General features: G+C 54.0%; 1 protein-coding gene across 1 annotated transcript in view; it reads right to left on the minus strand.

The window, feature by feature from the left end:
• Positions 1-21,441, minus strand: part of LOC142290489 (retinol dehydrogenase 7-like) — a 51,366-nt gene that overhangs the window by 15,970 nt on the left and 13,955 nt on the right. Inside the window, exons 3-5 of the mRNA XM_075334449.1 lie at positions 16,698-16,956; positions 5,861-6,024; positions 1,284-1,526 (exon numbers count right to left, since the gene is read on the minus strand). Coding sequence (XP_075190564.1) covers positions 1,306-1,526; positions 5,861-6,024; positions 16,698-16,956 — 644 coding nt within the window. The 3' untranslated portion in view covers positions 1,284-1,305. The remainder of the gene's footprint in view (positions 1-1,283; positions 1,527-5,860; positions 6,025-16,697; positions 16,957-21,441) is intronic.

Genomic DNA, 21,441 nt, shown 5'->3' on the forward strand with positions numbered 1-21,441 from the left:
TCTATGAAACACCCTCATCTCTAATCTGTAAGTGAAAGTAAATAAACCCACACACCAAAAAAAATATTTATTATTCACCTTTTTATTAACCCCAAAACACCCCTGTATGTCTGACGTAATCCATATGAGGTCCCATGACGCTTCCACCACTGCTACATCTGAAGCTCAGAGCAAGCATCAAAGAACATGACTGCCCGCTGTGAGGTTCAGGCAGCGACTGAGCCACGATCAGCGGTGACGTCACTCAGGTTAGTGACGCAAATCACCGGCGTGACATGCGGCTTACTTAATTTGCTACGTGGAGCTCACAGTGGGCAGTCATGTTCTATGGCTCTCGCTGTGATCTTCAGATGTAGCAGTGCTGGAAGCGTCGTGAGACCTCGTTTGGATTACGTCAGACCTGCAGGGGTGTTTTAGGGGTTAATAAAGTGGTGAAAGAGGTTTTCTTTGCCTTTTATTTCAAACAAAGGATTTGTGTTTATTTACTTTCACTTACAGATTAGTGATGGGGGGTCTCATAGATGCCTCCCATTACTAATCTAGAGCGTAGTGGCAGCTGTGGGCTACCATTAACTCCTTATTACCTCACTTGCCAATGCATTAGGGCAATGGGAAGAGCTGTGTCCAGCGCCAGAATTGGTGTATCTAATGGATGCGCCACTTCTGGGGTTGCTGCAGGCTGCTATTGTTAGGCTGGAAAGGGCCAAAAAACCATGGCCTTTCCCACCCTAATAATATCAGCCCCCAGTTGTCTGCTGTACCTTGGCTGGTTTTAGAAAAATGGAGGGGCGCCACGTCATTTTTTTTTTTTTAAATAAATCAAACAATTTAAAAAAAAAAAAGCGTGGGAACCCCTCTAGTTTTCATAACAAGCCAAGGTACAGCAGACAGCTGAGGGTTGCAGCCTGCAGTTGCTGCTGTTCTTGTGCTGGATATGAAAAATGGGGGAGACCCCACGTCACTTTTTTTTACCAAAAATAATTAAAAAATAGCTGGCCAAGTTATGTTATTTCTTCTGTTTTTATTATTATTATTATCTATTCTATATGTTCTTTCTTTTTACCTATTCTATATGTTTTTTTCTTTCTATTCTTTCTATCTATCAATAGATTTGACTTAAAAAAACACATTATGTAAAAATGCAGTAAAAGGGCAGCAAAACACATGCATTGGTGCTTTTTTGGGAACCAAAAATGTGTATCTTTATACCGCACAGATGCAGCGTGCGCACATAGCTTAACAGACTTTTACAAATACTTAGGGTGCAATTTTTTTTCACCCACCTCTTGTTTGCTCTCCTGTGCATCACTTAATTCTTTGAGCAGGTCTTGGTGCTTTCAGTGATGCGAAGTAGTCACTAATAAATGTTGGGAAGTAAGAAAGAGGGATGTGGATAAGTTTAGCATCCCATCCAGCAGAGTATCTTGTCCAGGGATGGCAGGCGGTCAGGGCATGCTCTATACAGTTTGTTACCAAGTAGTTCTTGGCAGAACTTTTTATCACCATTTGCTCCATATTTTGTCGAACTGCATACATACAAAAACAAAACAAAAAGTAGCATAATATAAAATCCTTATTAAATCAACCAGGATCTTGGAAATGTTATATATTAAAGGGTATGTCTAGCCTTAGGATGTTGATGACTATCTAGGGTAGAGATGAGCGAACTGATCCATGGAGGATCCAATTCAAGTCGAGTTCCTTGAAATTTGTGCTTTCACTTAAATTTGAACATTTTGAGATTTTCTAAAAACAAAAGAAAACTTGCCTGGCAACAATTGCCACGATGCTAAAGCATCAGAGAACAAGCTAACATCATTTTGCATTGTAGCGTGGTACTTCCCAGAATGCCCTGCAACTATGATATTACCGAATTATCAAACCTTGTACAGTGGGGGTCAGTACCTGGACTATCACAGATCTGTGGTTCCCAGTGGAGACCAGTTTGCATGGCAGAGTAATTTTCAAACTCAAAAGTCACTGTGTAAGTCTCTCTCCTTTAGGGGTACTTTGCACGTTGCGACATCGCAGCCTCTAGATGTACAAAGCTGGTAGAGATATACCCCAAAAGACTTGCAGAAGTAATTCAGAAATGTTGTTCTACAAAGTATTGATTCAGATGGGCTGAATACAGGTGCACCTCAGAATTATCAGATTTATATTTTTAAAATATTTAGAAAACCAAGTATCATTTCCTTTACTCTTCACAAATACTTGCTATCTTGTGTTGGTATATAACATAAAATCCAAATAAAAAACATTTAAGTTTCTGGGTGTAACATGGAAAAAATAGGTGAAATAAGTATTGAACACGTCACCAATTTTGTAATTATTAAATAAATTTTAAAAGCGCAATTGACATGAATTTCTCACCAAATGTCGGCAACAACCCATCCAATCCACACAGGTAAAGAAATCAAAGCTAGATGTCCATAATGATGTGTAATATTGAGAAATAACACAGGGAAAAAGTTGAACACTGAACATGCTTACTCAAATTTATTTAAGACCCTCATGTGGTGTCCATTTTCACACATACTGGAGACATGTTCACACGCATACTCATTAAAATCTGTGTTGATTTTGTGAACTAGAGGGTGGACCATAAATATGGATATGTGGCGCCCCTGAGGCTCTGGTCGCCACAGGGTACTGCACCTCAATTAGGGTGCGGTATCTATCTCAGGTATTAGGGGGTTAGTCACTAGTGTTCCACATTCACACACTAAATACAGCTAAGTAGCCTTCACACATGGTAGGATGGCTCAGGGTAGGCAGGGGGGTGGCCATAATGATCATGGGACTTCACCGGTCACTGAAGCCAGCCACCTGGGGGGCGGGTTCCACTTGTGGTAGAAAGAGGTGCAACACACACACATCAAGAGCAGACCCATCAGGATCATAGTTCTGGCAAGACATCTCTGGAAAAACTTGGACTTTACTAGGCCCGGGGCATGGAGCGGGAGCTCAGCCAGGGTACCTAACTGCTGAGGGGTACACCCTAGAAATAGGACTCTCTCTCCTTCTCTCTCAAAACACCGGTGTGACCCGTTACCGGATCTCGGATTGACCGGAGCCCATCACGGCAGTGACTAGTGTGACCGGGCTGGCAGCTGAAGTTGTGAGTAAACTACACCTTGAACCTGCAGAGACTGTGTTGGCTCATCCTTACTGGTGCCGCCACCCAGCGCTTAAGCGCCGACGGCCGTTCCTTCCCTCTTCATCCACCTGGGGCCTGCTCCACCTGTGGGGAGCGACACCATCCCGGCTGCCTTAACACCTGCCCCGGCGAGGAATTCTGCAGCGGTGGCTACTACTGGCGACATACCACAGATGGCATCATGACAAACTCCCCGCTTCCCCCTTCAATTACTGTATGCCTCTGGGTAACGTATCCGGGCAAGGCAACCCCATGATAACAACGCCTGACCCGACCCAAAATGGCCCGGCAACGAGTAGGTTAACCACCTGCCCCGTCGGGCGCTACAGATACACCCTGATAAAATGGAAGTGGTTGCTGATATCCCATTACCGTTTGTGGCATACTAATACATGGGAGGGGCCAAACATTTGCGGCTGGCTGACGCCCATGGCGGCCATCTGCAAAGCCGCTATTTTGAATTCAACTTTAATTTTTTCAATGGGAAGGGGATCATGTGACACATCAAGCACAGAGACTTGCACAAGAAAAACAATGGTGTGCTCATTTTTAATGTAGCTTTATTCATTATCGGGTTATTGACACGTTTGTGACATGGAACAACGACAGTAACCCACTAAAGGATGTGCTCAAAGTGCTGCCCATTGTGTTGAATTGTCAACGTGATTCTCTTCTCCCACTCTTAACACACCGAGAGTAATACCGCAGATCCAGGATATGGGGCAGCTGAAACAATGGATAGAGGAGGCCTGTGGTAGCATTTCTTCTGCGGTATTGCTCTCGGTGTGTCAAGAGTGGGAGAAGACAATTAACCCCTTCAGCCCCGGGGCACTTTCCGTTTTTGCGTTTTTGTTTTTTGCTCCCTTCCGAGAGCCGTAACTTTTTTATTTTTCCGTCAATCTTGCCATATGAGGGCTTGTTTTTTGCAGGACAAATTGTACTTTTAAATGAAACCATAAGTTTTTCCATATGGTGTACTGAAAAACAGCAAAAAAATTCCAAGTGTGGAAAAACTGCAAAAAAAGTGTGATGGAACAATAGTTTTTGGGATGTTTTATTCACGGTGTTCACTATATGGTAAAACAGATGTGTGAGTATGATGCCTGAGGTCGGTGCGAGTTTGTAGACACCAAACATGTATAGGTTTACTTGTATCTAAGGGGTTAAAATTTTTTCACAAGCTTGTCCAATAAAAGTGGCGTATGTTTTACGCCATTTTCCGAAACCCGTAGAGTTCTCATTTTTTGGGATCTATGGCTCAGTGATAGCTTATTTTTTATGTCTCGAGCTGACATTTCTAATGGTACCATATTTGCGCAGATGCTACGTTTTGATCGCCTGTTATTACATTTTGCGTAAAACTTGCGGCGACCAAAAAACGTAATTTTGGCGTTTGGAATTTTTTTGCCACTACGCCGTTTACCAATCAGATTAATTGATTTTATATTTTGATAGATCGGGCATTTCTGAATGCGGCGATACCAAATATGTGTATATTTATTTTTTTTTAACCCTTTAATTTTCAATGGGGGAAAGGGGGTGATTTGAACTTTTAGGTTTTTTTTTTATTTTTAAAACTTTTTTTTTACTTTTTTTTTATTTTACTAGTTCCCCTAGGGGGCTATAGCGATCAGCAATCCGATCACTCTGATCTATCTGCTGATCACAGCTATACAGCTGTAAAGAGCAGATACAGTCACTTCCTGCTTCACTGGCTGCAGGCATCATCCCATGACTCAGTGCTACGTGGCAACCACTGAAAGTCACGTGATCACTCACGTGACTTCCGGTGGAGGCAGCGGTAAGTGAAAATCTTCACCGCGCGTATATGCATCTCGCTGCCAGACTTTGGCAGCGAGATGTTAGGGGTTAATGTTAGGGGTGGAATGCGATTCCACTCGTAACATGCAGGTACACATGTCAGCTGTTGAAAACAGCTGATATGTGTGCCGATTGTCGCCGCCTGCCCGCGGCAGGGGGCAAGGCTTAATGGGACACGCTCCATGACGGATATATCCGTCCATGGTCGTGAAGGGGTTAAACACAATGGGCAGCACTTTGAGCACATCCTTTAGTGGGTTACTGTAAGACGTCCCCATTCTACCCCAAGTTTTAGGGGGAAAAAGTTTGTCTTACAATCCAGAAAACATGTAAATCTAAAAATAAGAAGCGCTGATAGTGTAATACCAGATGAACAAGTGCAGTATATAGGAAATATACACTCACCTAATTTAGTTGTGAAAGTCACAACCACTGATAAGCATAAGATAATGGCGTCTGCTGCAGCCCCACGTGGATGAACATTCAAAATGGAGTAGAGAAGGGGTTAACGCCGCGCATCAGCCAAATGAAACTGTAGAGGTGTTGATGAAAATATCTTTCTTTTATTTCATCGGTCTACGCATTTCGAGGTCAAAACCTCTTCCTCAGGACCAGTACATCAACAAAAGCTTTTGTTGATGTACTGGTCCTGAGGAAGAGGTTTCTACCTCGAAACGCGTAGACCGATGAAATAAAAGAGAGATATTTTCATCAACACCTCTACAGTTTCATTTGGCTGATGCGCGGCGTTAACCCCTTCTCTACTCCATTTTGAATGTTAATCCAGAAAATATGGTAGTTATCCTGTTAGCAGGAATCAATTTGATTCTCACCTTCACAAAACAGTGTCCAAGAGCAGAGTTTAAAAAAATACCTTACATTTCTTGAAGTATTCTTCTCCATAGATCTTTTTGGTCTCAGCTGGTAACATCTGCCATTTATCCTCTATGCTCTTCTTAATAAAAGGCAATATAGTCATACTTGTGTTGAAAGCCCCTGGCTCCACTATTGAAACTTTTACTCCGAAATCACTAAGTTCCTGCCTGAAAACATAAATATGCATATGAGTAAAACAAATTCAAGTGCATTATACTGTAAATTATAAGACAAAGAACTAGAGCATATTTACTGTCGGTAATCTATATGGAAGCCATGTGACATAACTAGAAAATGATAGGTTATTTTTTTGGGGTAGGCAGGCTTAAAGAGGTTGCCCAATGGCTGTTCATTGGTATGACAGCAATTTCCACTATGCATCCTCATATCGCAGAGGTTATTCCTTCAACTGAAATCCATTCTGAAAGGTTGACAGGCTGGTCAGTTTGCAGTGGGGAAAATAAATATTTGATACACTAACGATTTAGCAAGTTTTCCAACCTACAAAGAATGGAGAGATCTGTAATTGTTATCGTAGGTACACTTCAACTTTGACACCCAGCAGTTTGTGATGTCATGATGTCTATCAGATACCCGACATCACAAACTGTCAGCACTAACAAAACAAATAGACGAAAAAAAACGTATTTGAAAAAACACTCCCCAAAACATTCCCTCTTTCACCAATTTATTGTACGGAAAAAAATAAGGGGGTCCAACGATGACTCTGGACCATCTAGAATATGGGGGGACACGGTCAGGGAATGTATCCCCCATTTTCTAGGAGTGCAGACCCTCCATGTGAGGAGTGTGGGTGCAATGAATCTGCACCCACTCTCCCCGGGTCCACAGCAGAGTCCATGTCGTAACTGTTGCAACCAAAACTGCAATGTCCTGCTCATGAGGTAAGGGCATACCTAATCAGGAGAACTATTCTACATTTCCAAATATTGGTATTTGCTGATATTATTGCTATTCCACCTACTATATATTGGGGATAGGATCATGGAGATGGAATACCCCTTTAAGTCCAGTTATCCAGCTGAATGAATACTAAACAGAGCTCGCTATTTAGACATGTTTTCTTGTGGCGTATAACGGACTCTCATGTTTGGTAGTCATTCAGCAGGGCAACAGAAATAGCAAATCCCTCCATTTGTAAATGTTGTATAGCTCTCCTGATCAACTATGTTCCTTACCTCATGAGCAGGGCATTGCAGTAGCTTACAGATGCATGGTTACCGCCACTCACTGTGTCTGAACACAGGAAGCTGATCTGACAGCCGCTCTGTGCATGCGGCAGCGTCTATTGTGAAGGAGAGGGCCGCGGGGGATCAACGCTGCACAGGTACCGTGGGACACCGGGGAACACCGGTGGGGTTATAGGGGGTGACCTGGCAGGGCCTGGCGAGGAGTTTTCTGTCGCATGTGTCATGGCACATGCGACAGAAATCAGAGGAGTAGGGTGAATGCTGCCGGCGCGCTGCTGTGCGCGTGCCCCTCTTGGATTTTCGGGAGGGTGTTGGGGGGGCACTTTGGCGCCCCCGGGGGACCGGAGAGGAGATTTATCTGCCATCTGACATGTTTGTTCATGCCAGATGGGAGATAAATAACTTTTTACTGGCGCTGTCATTTACTGTAACGTGATCATTGGTATACGGTATATACCGGTGATCACGTGAGCGGGGACCGGAAAAACCGACCTGAATCATGATCTCCAGGGTCTCAGCTACCCCTAAAACCCCGGAGATTTTCTGACGCTGGGGGGCGCTATTCACTTATTTCTGCCTGCTGTTTATAAACGGCAGATTAGAATAAGGCTACATTCACACGACCGATCCGTTTTTGCGGTACGCAAAAAACAGTCTGTTTTTTTTCACGGGTGCATCCGTGCGGCATCCGTTTCCGTTCCGTATTGTTAGGTCCGGGTGGTGGATCCACTGGGCCGTGCACCCCACCGGAGGCCTGGGTGCACGGTAGCCGGAGCACTAGCGTGGCAGGGACTGCGTCCCACAGGGGACGGGTAGAACAGTCACTGGGGCTTCAGAGTTCCTGGAGACAGTGCAGGAATCTGGCACAGGTGGCAATAGTATTGATCACAGGACACGGCACAAGGGGGAACTGAGCACCTAGCTTTCAAGACAAGGCTTACAAGACACGTTGATCAGGCCCCGCCCACATGGCAAGGCCAGTCTTATATACCCAGCACAGCCTCATGTCATATCCTGCTGCAGCAGTGCTGGGCTCATAAGACCAGGTGAGTGAGCGTGGCCCGACCCTATACAGAAGCATGAGTCAGACACATGAGACTGGGGACAAGACACAGGAAAGCACAAGCGGGAGCGGCAGCCGTGACCGGTGGACACGTGGACCTCATCAGTGGGTAAGGAGCGGTGCTGTGCAGGTGAGACTGGATCAGTGGGTAAGGAGCGGTGCCGAGGCATCAGGAGTGTGACACGTATACGGTCCGTTTGTCATCCGTGCGCCTTCCATTTTTTTGGCGTACTGCCAAAAAACTGAAGGAGGGAAAATACATAAATTTGTACACTTCATATCAGTCTTTTCTGTCATTATAATGGCAGAAAGACACATAATGTCCCACTCTCCTGCATTTTGTTATTTTGCACCCTTTGGTGCCTTTAATGTGGCACTAAGGGATGCTTAGCCTTGTATTTACCAAAAACATAAATACATTTAAAAAAAAAATGACGTGGGGTTCCCCCTATTTTTGTAGCCAGCTAGGGTAAAGCAGACAGCTGCAGCCTGCAGACCACAGCTGGCAGCTTCACCTTGGCTGGTAATCCAAAACTGAGGGCACCCCACGCTGTTATTTTAAATTAAATAAATAATAATAAAAAAAACACGTTGGGGTCCCCCCAAAATTGAATTACCAGCCAAGCTAAAGCGGACAGCTTGGGTCTGATATTCTCAGACTAGGGAGGTCCATGGTTATTGGACTCTCCCCAGCCTAAAAATAGCAGGCCGCAGCCGCCCCAGAAGTGGCGCATCCATTAGATGCGCCAATCCTGGTGCTTTGCCCCAGCTCATCCCATGCCCTAGTGCGGTGGCAAACGGGGTAATATATGGGGTTAATACCAGATGTGTAATGTCACCTGGCATCAAGCCCTGGGGTTGGTGAGGTCAGGCGTCTATCAGATACCCGACATCACCAACCCAGTCAGTAAAAAAAAAAAAAAAACAGACGACAAACACATTTTTATTAGAAAAAACACTCCCCAATACATTCACTCTTTCACCAATTTATTAGAAAGAAAAACAAATCCAGGTCTGCTGTAATCCAAGGGGTTCCCATGACGATCCATACCATAGTCACTGTCCCAGTCCATGAAGAACAGAATGTTCCCCATTGGCTGGGAGAGCAATGCAGTGACCAGAGCTAACATCAATAGGTCAGCCCAGGTCACTGCAGGGCATGACAAGTGCTGCTGTCAGGAGCGAGGTACATTACCTGCGCTGATCTCCTGCACTGCTGACAGCAGACCTGTCACTGAGTTCAATGACCTTCACAGCCAAGTATCGCGAGAGCCTGTGACGTCACCGCTAGTGACAGTCTCGGGCCGCAGTGAGAGATGTGAAGCGGCGGCCATGGAAGACAGTGTCAGCGCTGAGGTCGGGAGGGCGGGACTTCATCACCGCAGGTAAGCCGAGCGGGGTAATGTGTGCGGAGTGTGAGGTGGGCGAAGCCTAGCGGGGTAATGTGTGCAGAGTGCCAGGTGGGCGGAGCCTAGCCGGGCAATGTGTGGAGAGTGCCAGGTGGGTGGAGCCTAGCGGGGCCATGTGTGCAGAGTGCCAGGTGGGCGGAGCCTAGCGGGGCCATGTGTGCAGAGTGCCAGGTGGGCGGAGCCTAGCGGGGCCATGTGTGCAGAGTGCCAGGTGAACGGAGCCTAGCGGGGCCATGTGTGCAGAGTGCCAGGTGGGCGGAGCCTAGCGGGGCCATGTGTGCAGAATGCCAGGTGGGCGGAGCCTAGCGGGGCCATGTGTGCAGAATGCCAGGTGGGCGGAGCCTAGCGGGTGATGTGTGCAGAGTGCCAGGTGGGTGGAGCCTAGCGGGGCCATGTGTGCAGAGTGCCAGGTGGGCGGAGCCTAGCAGGGCCATGTGTGCGGGCGGCTGAGTGTGAAGTGGGTGAAGCCTAGCGGGGCCATGTGGTCCTGAGGACGTCAGTGTCGTGGACTGAATGGCTGAGGACAGGTGAGTGTGTGTGTGTGTGTGTACATGCCGCGTGCAGGAGGGGGCGGAGCGAGCTGAGAGGGGAAGTGTCGGCTTCCTGCACACGTAACTAGGATAAATATCGGGTTACTAACCAAAGCACTTTGCTTGGATACCCGATGTTCATCTTGGTTACCAGCTTACCGCAGGCTGCCAGCGATGGCTCCCTGCACGCTGTAGCTGTAAAAAGCCACGCTTTTGGTGATAGAATCGAACATAACTAGCAAAAAGCTCGAGTTCGAGTTTTAACTAGAACACCCCCCAAAATCACTCGAACCGCGAACTGGAGAACCGCGAACCGCGCTCAACTCTAGTCATGACTTGCTCCCTGCCTCACACTTACTCTATATCCACAGGTCTATCAGAGGCCCACAGCTTCAGAACATGGCGGTGTTTACCATGATTAAGTCAAAGGCCCCTCCTGCGACAGGACTTCTGCATGCTCTGAAGCTACGGGCATGTGATAGGCCTGCGGCTGTAGAGTAAATGCATGGAAGGGAGCCAGTGACTCTCTGCTCCACAGTAGTATTCAACAGGTGTTGGATCAAAAGATGCAGCTTCAGTTGAAAATGGCGTTGTGCCTGAAGGGCCTTCCCCACCATAAGATCAGTCCACCCACTGCAAAAGCAATTGTTATGAACCTGCTTTGAGAGGTATATACTGAGAGATTCTCTTGACATATGCCTCAGAGATTGGCTCCAAATTTGATGTGAACACATAGCGTATAGCATGCCTCCCAACTTTTAAAGAAGGAACAGAAGGACAAAGTTTGTAGCGGCAAATTTTTAGGCCACGCCCCCTAACCACGGGCCTCCAGCATGGACACGCAGGCAGCCGGCGGGCCTCCAGCATGGACACGCAGGCAGCCGCCGGGCCTCCATAATGGACACGCAGTCAGCCGGCGGGCCTCCAGCATGGACACGCAGGCAGCCGCCGGGCCTCCAGCATGGACACGCAGGCAGCCGGCGGGCCTCCAGCATGGACACGCAGGCAGCCGGCGGGCCTCCAGCATGGACACGCAGGCAGCCGGCGGGCCTCCAGCATGGACACGCAGGCAGCCGGCGGGCCTCCAGCATGGACACGCAGGCAGCCGGCGGGCCTCCAGCATGGACACGCAGGCAGCCGCCGGGCCTCCATAATGGACACGCAGTCAGCCGGCGGGCCTCCAGCATGGACACGCAGGCAGCCGCCGGGCCTCCAGCATGGACACGCAGGCAGCCGGCGGGCCTCCAGCATGGACACGCAGGCAGCCGGCGGGCCTCCAGCATGGACACGCAGGCAGCCGGCGGGCCTCCATAATGGACACGCAGGCAGCCGGCGGGCCTCCAGCATGGACACGCAGGCAGCCGGCGGGCCTCCAGCATGGACACGCAGGCAGCCGGCGGGCCTCCAGCATGGACACGCAGGCAGCCGGCGGGCCTCCAGCATGGACACGCAGGCAGCCGGCGGGCCTCCAGCATGGACACGCAGGCAGCCGGCGGGCCTCCAGCATGGACACGCAGGCAGCCGGCGGGCCTCCAGCATGGACACGCAGGCAGCCGGCGGGCCTCCAGCATGGACACGCAGTCAGCCGGCGGGCCTCCAGCATGGACACGCAGGCAGCCGCCGGGCCTCCAGCATGGACACGCAGGCAGCCGGCGGGCCTCCAGCATGGACACGCAGGCAGCCGGCGGGCCTCCAGCATGGACACGCAGGCAGCCGGCGGGCCTCCAGCATGGACACGCAGGCAGCCGGTGGGCCTCCAGCATGGACACGCAGGCAGCCGGCGGGCCTCCAGCATGGACACGCAGGCAGCCGGCGGGCCTCCAGCATGGACACGCAGGCAGCCGGCGGGCCTCCAGCATGGACACGCAGGCAGCCGGCGGGCCTCCAGCATGGACACGCAGGCAGCCGCCGGGCCTCCATAATGGACACGCAGTCAGCCGGCGGGCCTCCAGCATGGACACGCAGGCAGCCGCCGGGCCTCCAGCATGGACACGCAGGCAGCCGGCGGGCCTCCAGCATGGACACGCAGGCAGCCGCCGGGCCTCCATAATGGACACGCAGTCAGCCGGCGGGCCTCCAGCATGGACACGCAGGCAGCCGCCGGGCCTCCAGCATGGACACGCAGGCAGCCGGCGGGCCTCCAGCATGGACACGCAGGCAGCCGGCGGGCCTCCAGCATGGACACGCAGGCAGCCGGCGGGCCTCCAGCATGGACACGCAGGCAGCCGGCGGGCCTCCAGCATGGACACGCAGGCAGCCGGCGGGCCTCCAGCATGGACACGCAGGCAGCCGGCGGGCCTCCAGCATGGACACGCAGGCAGCCGGCGGGCCTCCAGCATGGACACGCAGGCAGCCGGCGGGCCTCCAGCATGGACACGCAGGCAGCCGGCGGGCCTCCAGCATGGACACGCAGGCAGCCGCCGGGCCTCCAGCATGGACACGCAGGCAGCCGGCGGGCCTCCAGCATGGACACGCAGGCAGCCGGCGGGCCTCCAGCATGGACACGCAGGCAGCCGGCGGGCCTCCAGCATGGACACGCAGGCAGCCGGCGGGCCTCCAGCATGGACACGCAGGCAGCCGGCGGGCCTCCAGCATGGACACGCAGGCAGCCGCCGGGCCTCCATAATGGACACGCAGGCAGCCGCCGGGCCTCCAGCATGGACACGCAGGCAGCCGCCGGGCCTCCAGCATGGACACGCAGGCAGCCGGCGGGCCTCCAGCATGGACACGCAGGCAGCCGGCGGGCCTCCAGCATGGACACGCAGGCAGCCGCCGGGCCTCCAGCATGGACACGCAGGCAGCCGCCGGGCCTCCATAATGGACACGCAGTCAGCCGGCGGGCCTCCAGCATGGACACGCAGGCAGCCGGCGGGCCTCCAGCATGGACACGCAGGCAGCCGGCGGGCCTCCAGCATGGACACGCAGGCAGCCGGCGGGCCTCCAGCATGGACACGCAGGCAGCCGGCGGGCCTCCAGCATGGACACGCAGGCAGCCTGCGGGCCTTCAGCATGGACACGCAGGCAGCCGGCGGGCCTCCAGCATGGACACGCAGGCAGCCGCCGGGCCTCCATAATGGACACGCAGGCAGCCGGCAGGCCTCCAGCATGGACACGCAGGCAGCCGCCGGGCCTCCAGCATGGACACGCAGGCAGCCGGCGGGCCTCCAGCATGGACACGCAGGCAGCCGGCGGGCCTCCAGCATGGACACGCAGGCAGCCGGCGGGCCTCCAGCATGGACACGCAGGCAGCCGGCGGGCCTCCAGCATGGACACGCAGGCAGCCGGCGGGCCTCCAGCATGGACACGCAGGCAGCCGGCGGGCCTCCAGCATGGACACGCAGGCAGCCGGCGGGCCTCCAGCATGGACACGCAGGCAGCCGCCGGGCCTCCAGCATGGACACGCAGGCAGCCGCCGGGCCTCCATAATGGACACGCAGGCAGCCGGCGGGCCTCCAGCATGGACACGCAGGCAGCCGCCGGGCCTCCAGCATGGACACGCAGGCAGCCGGCGGGCCTCCAGCATGTACACGCAGGCAGCCGGCGGGCCTCCAGCATGGACACGCAGGCAGCCGCCGGGCCTCCAGCATGGACACGCAGGCAGCCGCCGGGCCTCCAGCATGGACACGCAGGCAGCCGCCGGGCCTCCAGCATGGACACGCAGGCAGCCGCCGGGCCTCCAGCATGGACACGCAGGCAGCCGCCGGGCCCCCAGCATGGACACGCAGGCAGCCGGCGGGCCCCCAGCATGGACACGCAGGCAGCCGGCGGGCCTCCAGCATGGACACGCAGGCAGCCGGCGGGCCTCCATAATGGACACGCAGGCAGCCGGCGGGCCTCCAGCATGGACACGCAGGCAGCCGGCGGGCCTCCAGCATGGACACGCAGGCAGCCGGCGGGCCTCCAGCATGGACACGCAGGCAGCCGGCGGGCCTCCAGCATGGACACGCAGGCAGCCGGCGGGCCTCCAGCATGGACACGCAGGCAGCCGGCGGGCCTCCAGCATGGACACGCAGTCAGCCGGCGGGCCTCCAGCATGGACACGCAGGCAGCCGGCGGGCCTCCAGCATGGACACGCAGGCAGCCGGCGGGCCTCCAGCATGGACACGCAGGCAGCCGGCGGGCCTCCAGCATGGACACGCAGGCAGCCGGCGGGCCTCCAGCATGGACACGCAGGCAGCCGGCGGGCCTCCAGCATGGACACGCAGGCAGCCGGCGGGCCTCCAGCATGGACACGCAGGCAGCCGGCGGGCCTCCAGCATGGACACGCAGGCAGCCGGCGGGCCTCCAGCATGGACACGCAGGCAGCCGGCGGGCCTCCAGCATGGACAGGCAGGCAGCCGCCGGGCCTCCAGCATGGACACGCAGGCAGCCGCCGGGCCTCCAGCATGGACACGCAGGCAGCCGGCGGGCCTCCAGCATGGACACGCAGGCAGCCGGCGGGCCTCCAGCATGGACACGCAGGCAGCCGGCGGGCCTCCAGCATGGACACGCAGGCAGCCGGCGGGCCTCCAGCATGGACACGCAGGCAGCCTGCGGGCCTTCAGCATGGACACGCAGGCAGCCGGCGGGCCTCCAGCATGGACACGCAGGCAGCCGCCGGGCCTCCATAATGGACATGCAGGCAGCCGGCAGGCCTCCAGCATGGACACGCAGGCAGCCGCCGGGCCTCCAGCATAGACACGCAGGCAGCCGGCGGGCCTCCAGCATGGACACGCAGGCAGCCGGCGGGCCTCCAGCATGGACACGCAGGCAGCCACAGTGAGGCGGCGGGCCGCCCGCACAGACAGGCAGCGGGGGGCGCCCGCACAGACAGGCGGCGGGCCGCCGCACAGAGAGGCGGCGGGCCGCCCGCACAATGAGGCGGCGGGCCGCCCGCACAGACAGACGACGGGGGGCGCCCGCACAGAGAGGCGGCCGACCGACCGCACAGACAGGCGGCTGGCCGACCGCACAGAGAGGCGGCCGGCCGACCGCACAGAGAGGCGGCCGGCCGACCGCACAGAGAGGCGGCCGGCCGACCGCACAGAGAGGCTCCGGCCGGGAGGGGAATCAGCGCTGGGGAGATTCTACATACCTTAGCAGCAGCACAGAGCAGACAGAAACTAGTTTCGGGCAGCGCGCTCCTCTCTGTTATGCCACGTCACGTGTTAGGATGGTAGGAGGGAAAAGCAGGGAGGCGTGGAGAGAGTGGGTGGGCGGAGCCCGGGAGACGGCCGTCCCGCCCGTGGCAACGGGACAAACAATTCAAAGCGTGATAGTCCCGCTGTATCCGGGACGGTTGGGAGGTATACACTCACTCTGCTCTGTCCTCCTGCACTCACTCTGCTCTGTCCTCCTGCACTCACTCTGCTCTGTCCTCCTGCACTCACTCTGCTCTGTCCTCCTGCACTCACTCTGCTCTGTCCTCCTGCACTCACTCTGCTCTGTCCTCCTGCACTCATTCTGCTCTGTCCTCCTGCACTCACTCTGCTCTGTCCTCCTGCACTCACTCTGCACTGTCCTCCTGCACTCACTCTGCACTGTCCTCCTGCACTCACGCTGCACTGTCCTCCTGCACTCACTCTGCACTGACTCTGCTCTGTCCTCCTGCACTGACTCTGCTCTGTCCTCCTGCACTGACTCTGCTCTGTCCTCCTGCACTGACTCTGCTCTGTCCTCCTGCACTCACTCTGCTCTGTCCTCCTGCACTCACTCTGCTCTGTCCTCCTGCACTGACTCTGCTCTGTCCTCCTGCACTGACTCTGCTCTGTCCTCCTGCACTGACTCTGCTCTGTCCTCCTGCACTGACTCTGCTCTGTCCTCCTGCACTGACTCTGCTCTGTCCTCCTGCACTGACTCTGCTCTGTCCTCCTGCACTGACTCTGCTCTGTCCTCCTGCACTCACTCTGCTCTGTCCTCCTGCACTCACTCTGCACTATCCTCCTGCACTGACTCTGCTCTGTCCTCCTGCACTCACTCTGCTCTGTCCTCCTGCACTGACTCTGCACTGACTCTGCTTTGTCCTCCTGCACTGACTCTGCTCTGTCCGCCTGCACTCACTCTGCACTATCCTCCTGCACTGACTCTGCTCTGTCCTCCTGCACTGACTCTGCTCTCTCTCTGCTGCTGCTCTTACCTCAGTTGCAGAACAAACGAAGCAGCCGCTGTGGAGAGCCGGTCACATGTGAGAATCCTGGGCAGAAGAGGCAGGCAAAGGGGGCGTGGCCAGCATAGAGCGAGCAGCAGGAGGGGACAAGGAAGGCATCCCAAGAAGTGTATGTGTCCAGCATTCAGAGGGGGTGTGGACAACAGCAAGCGGCGTGTCCAGCACATAGATGCCATGGAAGGCATCCAGAGAGTGTGGCCTGCATCCGGAGGGGGCGTGGTCGGCAGAGTGCGGGGTCGTGGCAGCTGCCTCTCACTACAATGCGGGATTACGGAGCTCCCGGGCGTGAGAACGGGACTAGACTATAAAATCGGGGCTGTCCCGCTGTATCCGGGACGGTTGGGAGGTATGCGTATAGTAGGGTGAAAAAGCTTGTTAGCTTTTTCATTGCAGAATTTTGCATGGCTATCATCAGCAACTAGAAAATCCATTTTATTAACATGTTTATATCCAGCTCTACATGTTTAATACAATATATTTACCTTAAGGCATCAGAGAAAACTTCCACACCATACTTGGAGATATTGTAACCACCTGGAATAAGAGACAGTCTACCAGCAATACTGGAAACATTAACAATCCTTCCTTGGGCTTTCCTGATCTGTGGCAGTAATGTCAGCGTCACATCAATCATCCCCAGTACATTCACTTCAAGAACTTTAACAAAGTCATTTTTTTTCTGCCATCCAAGGGGAACCATTTGACCAGGAATTGCAGCATTATTCACCAGACCCCAAAGTCCTAGAAAAAAATGGAAGCTAAATTATTTTTATTTAAAATGTTAGCATGATATCAGCTATTAATAGAGTGAGTTGTATGGATAACTAGTAGGGATGATCGAATATCTCTAATATTCGGCTTCGCGAATATCCAACGAATAGGTCGCCGCTATGCGAATATTCGATGCGCAATGTAAGTCTATGGGAAGCCCAAATAGTTGCTATTCGGCAGCTATTCGGGTTCCCATAGACATACATTGCGCATTGAATATTTGCAAATAGTCGAATAGCGGCGACCTATTCGGCGAATATGGGCGTTGCCGAATATTTGAGGTGTTCGATCATCCCTAATAAATAGTACAATCTATAGTAGGGGTTTCAACCCTTTTTGATACTTTGACACTTGAGCAACTGTTCATTCAATATACAACAAATTATGCTAAATTTTAAAATGTCCAAAGCAGCAAATGATACGCAGAACACTTAATGTTAGGCTATGTGCAGATGACTGTATTTGCTGTAAGGGTGCGATCTGAAACATCGAATCGCAGTTGAACTAAGCGGCTACCTAAAGTTACGCTTACTGCTCCGGGTAGTCCCCGATTCTGTAGCAGCTGAAAGCAGATGTCAACCAATCAGATTCAGACTCAGCTTCCTAGACAGAACAACTGGTTCAGGCCAGATGGCAGGCACTGTCAGGATAGCAGGTACTAGCAGGACGGAAGGCACAGACAGGACAGTAGGCACTGGCTGGATAGGCAGGAGAAGTACGGACTCAAGAATACGTGTAAAGGTATATGTCACGGCCGGGCGGTCGGGCAGACCCAGGAGGTGGATCCACTGGACCGAACTCGAAGATGGTGGTAGGGAGTCCGGCAGCTGAAGCACTGATGGGCAGCAGAACAGTCCGTGCAAGTGAAGGCAGCGGAGGAGTCCCTGGGACCACGGAGTCACAGATGGTAGTCCTGGTGACGTAGCTCAGGTTCGGAAGCCGAGATGATATCAGGCGGGGTCCGGAACCTCAGGAGCGAGATGACGGGTCACCGCAGGGATCCGAGATGGTACGGACTGTCAGATGGCAGACGGACAGTGTGCGGGGTTCAGGATACGGCTGACTGGATGACGAGGCAGGTACGGCTCTACAAAGAGAGATAGGTGAGTACAGGCACATAAACACCAGGAGACCTGACTCCTAGCTCAGGGAACACGAAGATCAGGCCCCGCCCCCTTGGACAATAACCCCCTTTATACCCAGTACCTGTTCAACCTCATTTCCTGTTAATGGACGCTGGCCCTTTAAGAAAGGGTCAGTGACCGCGCGCGCGCCCTAACGCGCATGCGCGCCGCCCGGGTGCCAGAAGCCAGGGAAGGAGGCTGAGAGGAGGACGCAGGAGAGCCGGCCAGGTCCTGGGAAGCCGTCGGGCGCCGGGATCGGGGACCAGGGGGCCTGGGACGGACGGAATTCGGGGGCTGAGGAGCGGGCAGCGTGGCAGGTGAGCCGGGGAGCGGGGGTGAGGACCCGGGGAGCGTGACAGTACCCCCCCCCCACGCCCCCCACCCCGCAACCGGGACATGAAGGCACGGATAAGAGGAGTGCCCACGTTCTCCCTGGGCTCCCAAGACCTATCCTCAGGACCATACCCTTCCCAGTCCACCAGGAAGAACTGCCGACCTCGAACAGTCTTCATGGCCACGATATCCCTTACCGCATAGATGTCGTCATCGGCAATAGGTGGAGGGGCCGGACTGGCAGCATCGGAGAAGGGACCAAGGATAACCGGCTTGAGCAGGGAGACGTGGAATGAGTTGGGTATCCTCATCGTGGCCGGGAGCTGTAGCTTGTAGGAAACCTCATTGATCTTGCTGAGGACTTTAAACGGCCCAATGTAGCGAGGACCCAGCTTGTATGATGGTATCTTCAGGCGGACGTACTGGGAAGCAAGCCAGACGAGGTCTCCAGGAGAGAAACACGGAGGGTCCAGACGTCTCTTGTCGGCGTGTCTTTTCATCCGCAGGGAAGCACGCCCAAGGGACGATTTGACAGAGTCCCAAATGTTTGCAAAGTCACGGGCTACTGTATCTGCAGCAGGGACATCCGAAGAGGGGGATACAGGCAATGGGATGGAAGGCTGAAGCCCGTAAACAACATGGAAGGGAGAGCTGGAGGACGACTCACTGAAGTGGTGGTTGTGGGAGAATTCAGCCCAAGGTAGAAGGGCGGACCAGTCGTCATGATGGGCATTGACGTAGTGACGTAAGAAAGAGGTCAAGATTTGATTGACCCTCTCTACCTGGCCATTAGACTGAGGATGGTATGCAGATGAAAAGTCCAGAGTCACTCCCAGATGGTTACAGAGAGCCCTCCAGAAGCGGGAAGTGAACTGAGTTCCTCTGTCTGATACGATGTGTAATGGAAAGCCATGCAAGCGGAAGATGTGTTGTATATAGGCGTCCGCGAGTTCCTGAGCAGAGGGCAGTCCAGCCATAGGGACGAAATGGGCCATTTTAGAGAACCGATCCACCACGACCCATATGACTGTGTGTCCGGATGACAATGGCAAGTCCGTAATAAAGTCCATAGCTATGTGTTGCCACGGAACTGAGGGTATCGGTAGAGGCAGAAGACGGCCATAGGGCAGGTGTTTGGGCGTCTTGTTCCTGGCACAAGAGGAGCAGGCAGAGACAAAGGCGGCGACGTCAGTGCGAAGGGATGGCCACCAGTAATGGCGTACAATCGCACCCCATGTTCTCTTCTGGCCTGCATGGCCGGCTGTTTTTGAGGCATGACCCCAGTGTAACACTTTTAGCCTGTCGGTCTCCGAGACATAGGTCTTCCCGGGTGGTATTTGGGCCAGAGTGACGGGAGCCACCGGAACAATCTTGCTAGGAGGGATGATAGGTTGGGTAGTCTCTTCCTCCTGCTCCATGGGCATGAGGGACCTAGACAAGGCATCGGCGCGTACATTCTTGTCCGCGGGTCGGAAGTGGAGCTGGAAGTCAAACCTGGCAAAGAATAAGGACCACCTGGCTTGCCGTGGGTTCAGTCGCTGAGCGGACCGCAGGTATTCCAGGTTCTTGTGGTCCGTGTAGATGGTCACGGGGTACACTGCTCCTTCCAGGAGGTAACGCCACTCCTCCAGAGCTAGTTTGACCGCCAATAATTCTCGGTCACCGATGGTGTAATTCCGTTCAGGTGCTGTGAAGCTCTTAGAAAAGAAACCGCAAGTCACCATCTTCCCGGAGGAGGATTTTTGCATGAGCACTGCTCCGGCTCCTGAGGAGGAGGCATCCACCTCCAAGGTGAACTGGCGGTTTAACTCCGGTCGGTGGAGTACAGGAGAGGAGGCGAAAGCTCGCTTCAAAGAGCAAAACGCGGCGTCGGCCGCAGGTGACCAGTCCTTTGGTTTAGCCTCCTTTTTGGTCAAAGCGGAGAGAAGAGCAGTCAGGGCGGAGAAGTGCGGGATAAACTGGCGGTAGTAGTTGGCGAATCCCAGGAACCGTTGGATTGCCTTCAGTCCAGAAGGAGGAGGCCAGTTGAGTATGGAGGAGACCTTCTTTGGATCCATCTGCAACCCAGTACCCGAGATGATGTATCCCAGGAAAGGAAGAGAAGACTGCTCAAAGACGCACTTCTCATATTTGGCGTAGAGACGATTCTCTCTCAGTCTTTGTAGAACCAGCTTTACGTTCTCTCTGTGGGTCTGGAGGTCCGGAGAGAAGACAAGGATGTCATCCAGATAAACTACTACACAGAGGTAGAGGAGGTCCCGGAAAATGTCGTTCACCAGTTCTTGGAATACGGCAGGAGCGTTACACAGACCGAAGGGCATCACGCAGTATTCGTAGTGCCCGTCGCGAGTATTAAATGCGGTCTTCCATTCGTCCCCAGAGCGGATACGAACTAGGTTGTAGGCACCCCGAAGATCCAGTTTGGTGAACACACGGGCTCCTCTGAGCCGGTCGAACAATTCGGGGATGAGCGGTAGGGGGTACTTGTTTTTTATGGTGATCTGATTCAAGCCCCGGTAGTCAATGCATGGGCGAAGGTCACCCTCTTTCTTCTTAACGAGGAAGAAGCCTGCTCCCGCAGGAGAGGAGGATCTCCGGATGAATCCCTTTGCCAGGCTTTCCGTGATGTATGTGGACATGGCCCTGGTTTCAGCTGGAGACAACGGATATATCCGTCCTCGAGGTGGTGTTGTTCCTGGGAGCAGGTCGATGGCGCAATCGTAGGGACGGTGTGGCGGAAGTACCTCAGACTCCTTCTTGTCAAAAATGTCCGCGAAGGACCAATAGGCCGAGGGCAGTTCCGGTAGGTTCTCTGGAGCCGGGGGACGTCGGATTGGTTGTAGGGACTTTAGACATCTCTCATGACAGGCAGAGCCCCAACGAGTGATTTCGCCAGTACCCCAGCTGACTGATGGTTCGTGTGTCCGCAACCAAGGAAGTCCCAGCAGGATTTGATGGGACATGTGTGGAAGGACGTAGAGAGCGATGTTCTCGGTGT

This window comes from Anomaloglossus baeobatrachus, chromosome 2, assembly GCF_048569485.1.
Source record: "Anomaloglossus baeobatrachus isolate aAnoBae1 chromosome 2, aAnoBae1.hap1, whole genome shotgun sequence".
NCBI lineage: Eukaryota > Metazoa > Chordata > Amphibia > Anura > Aromobatidae > Anomaloglossus > Anomaloglossus baeobatrachus.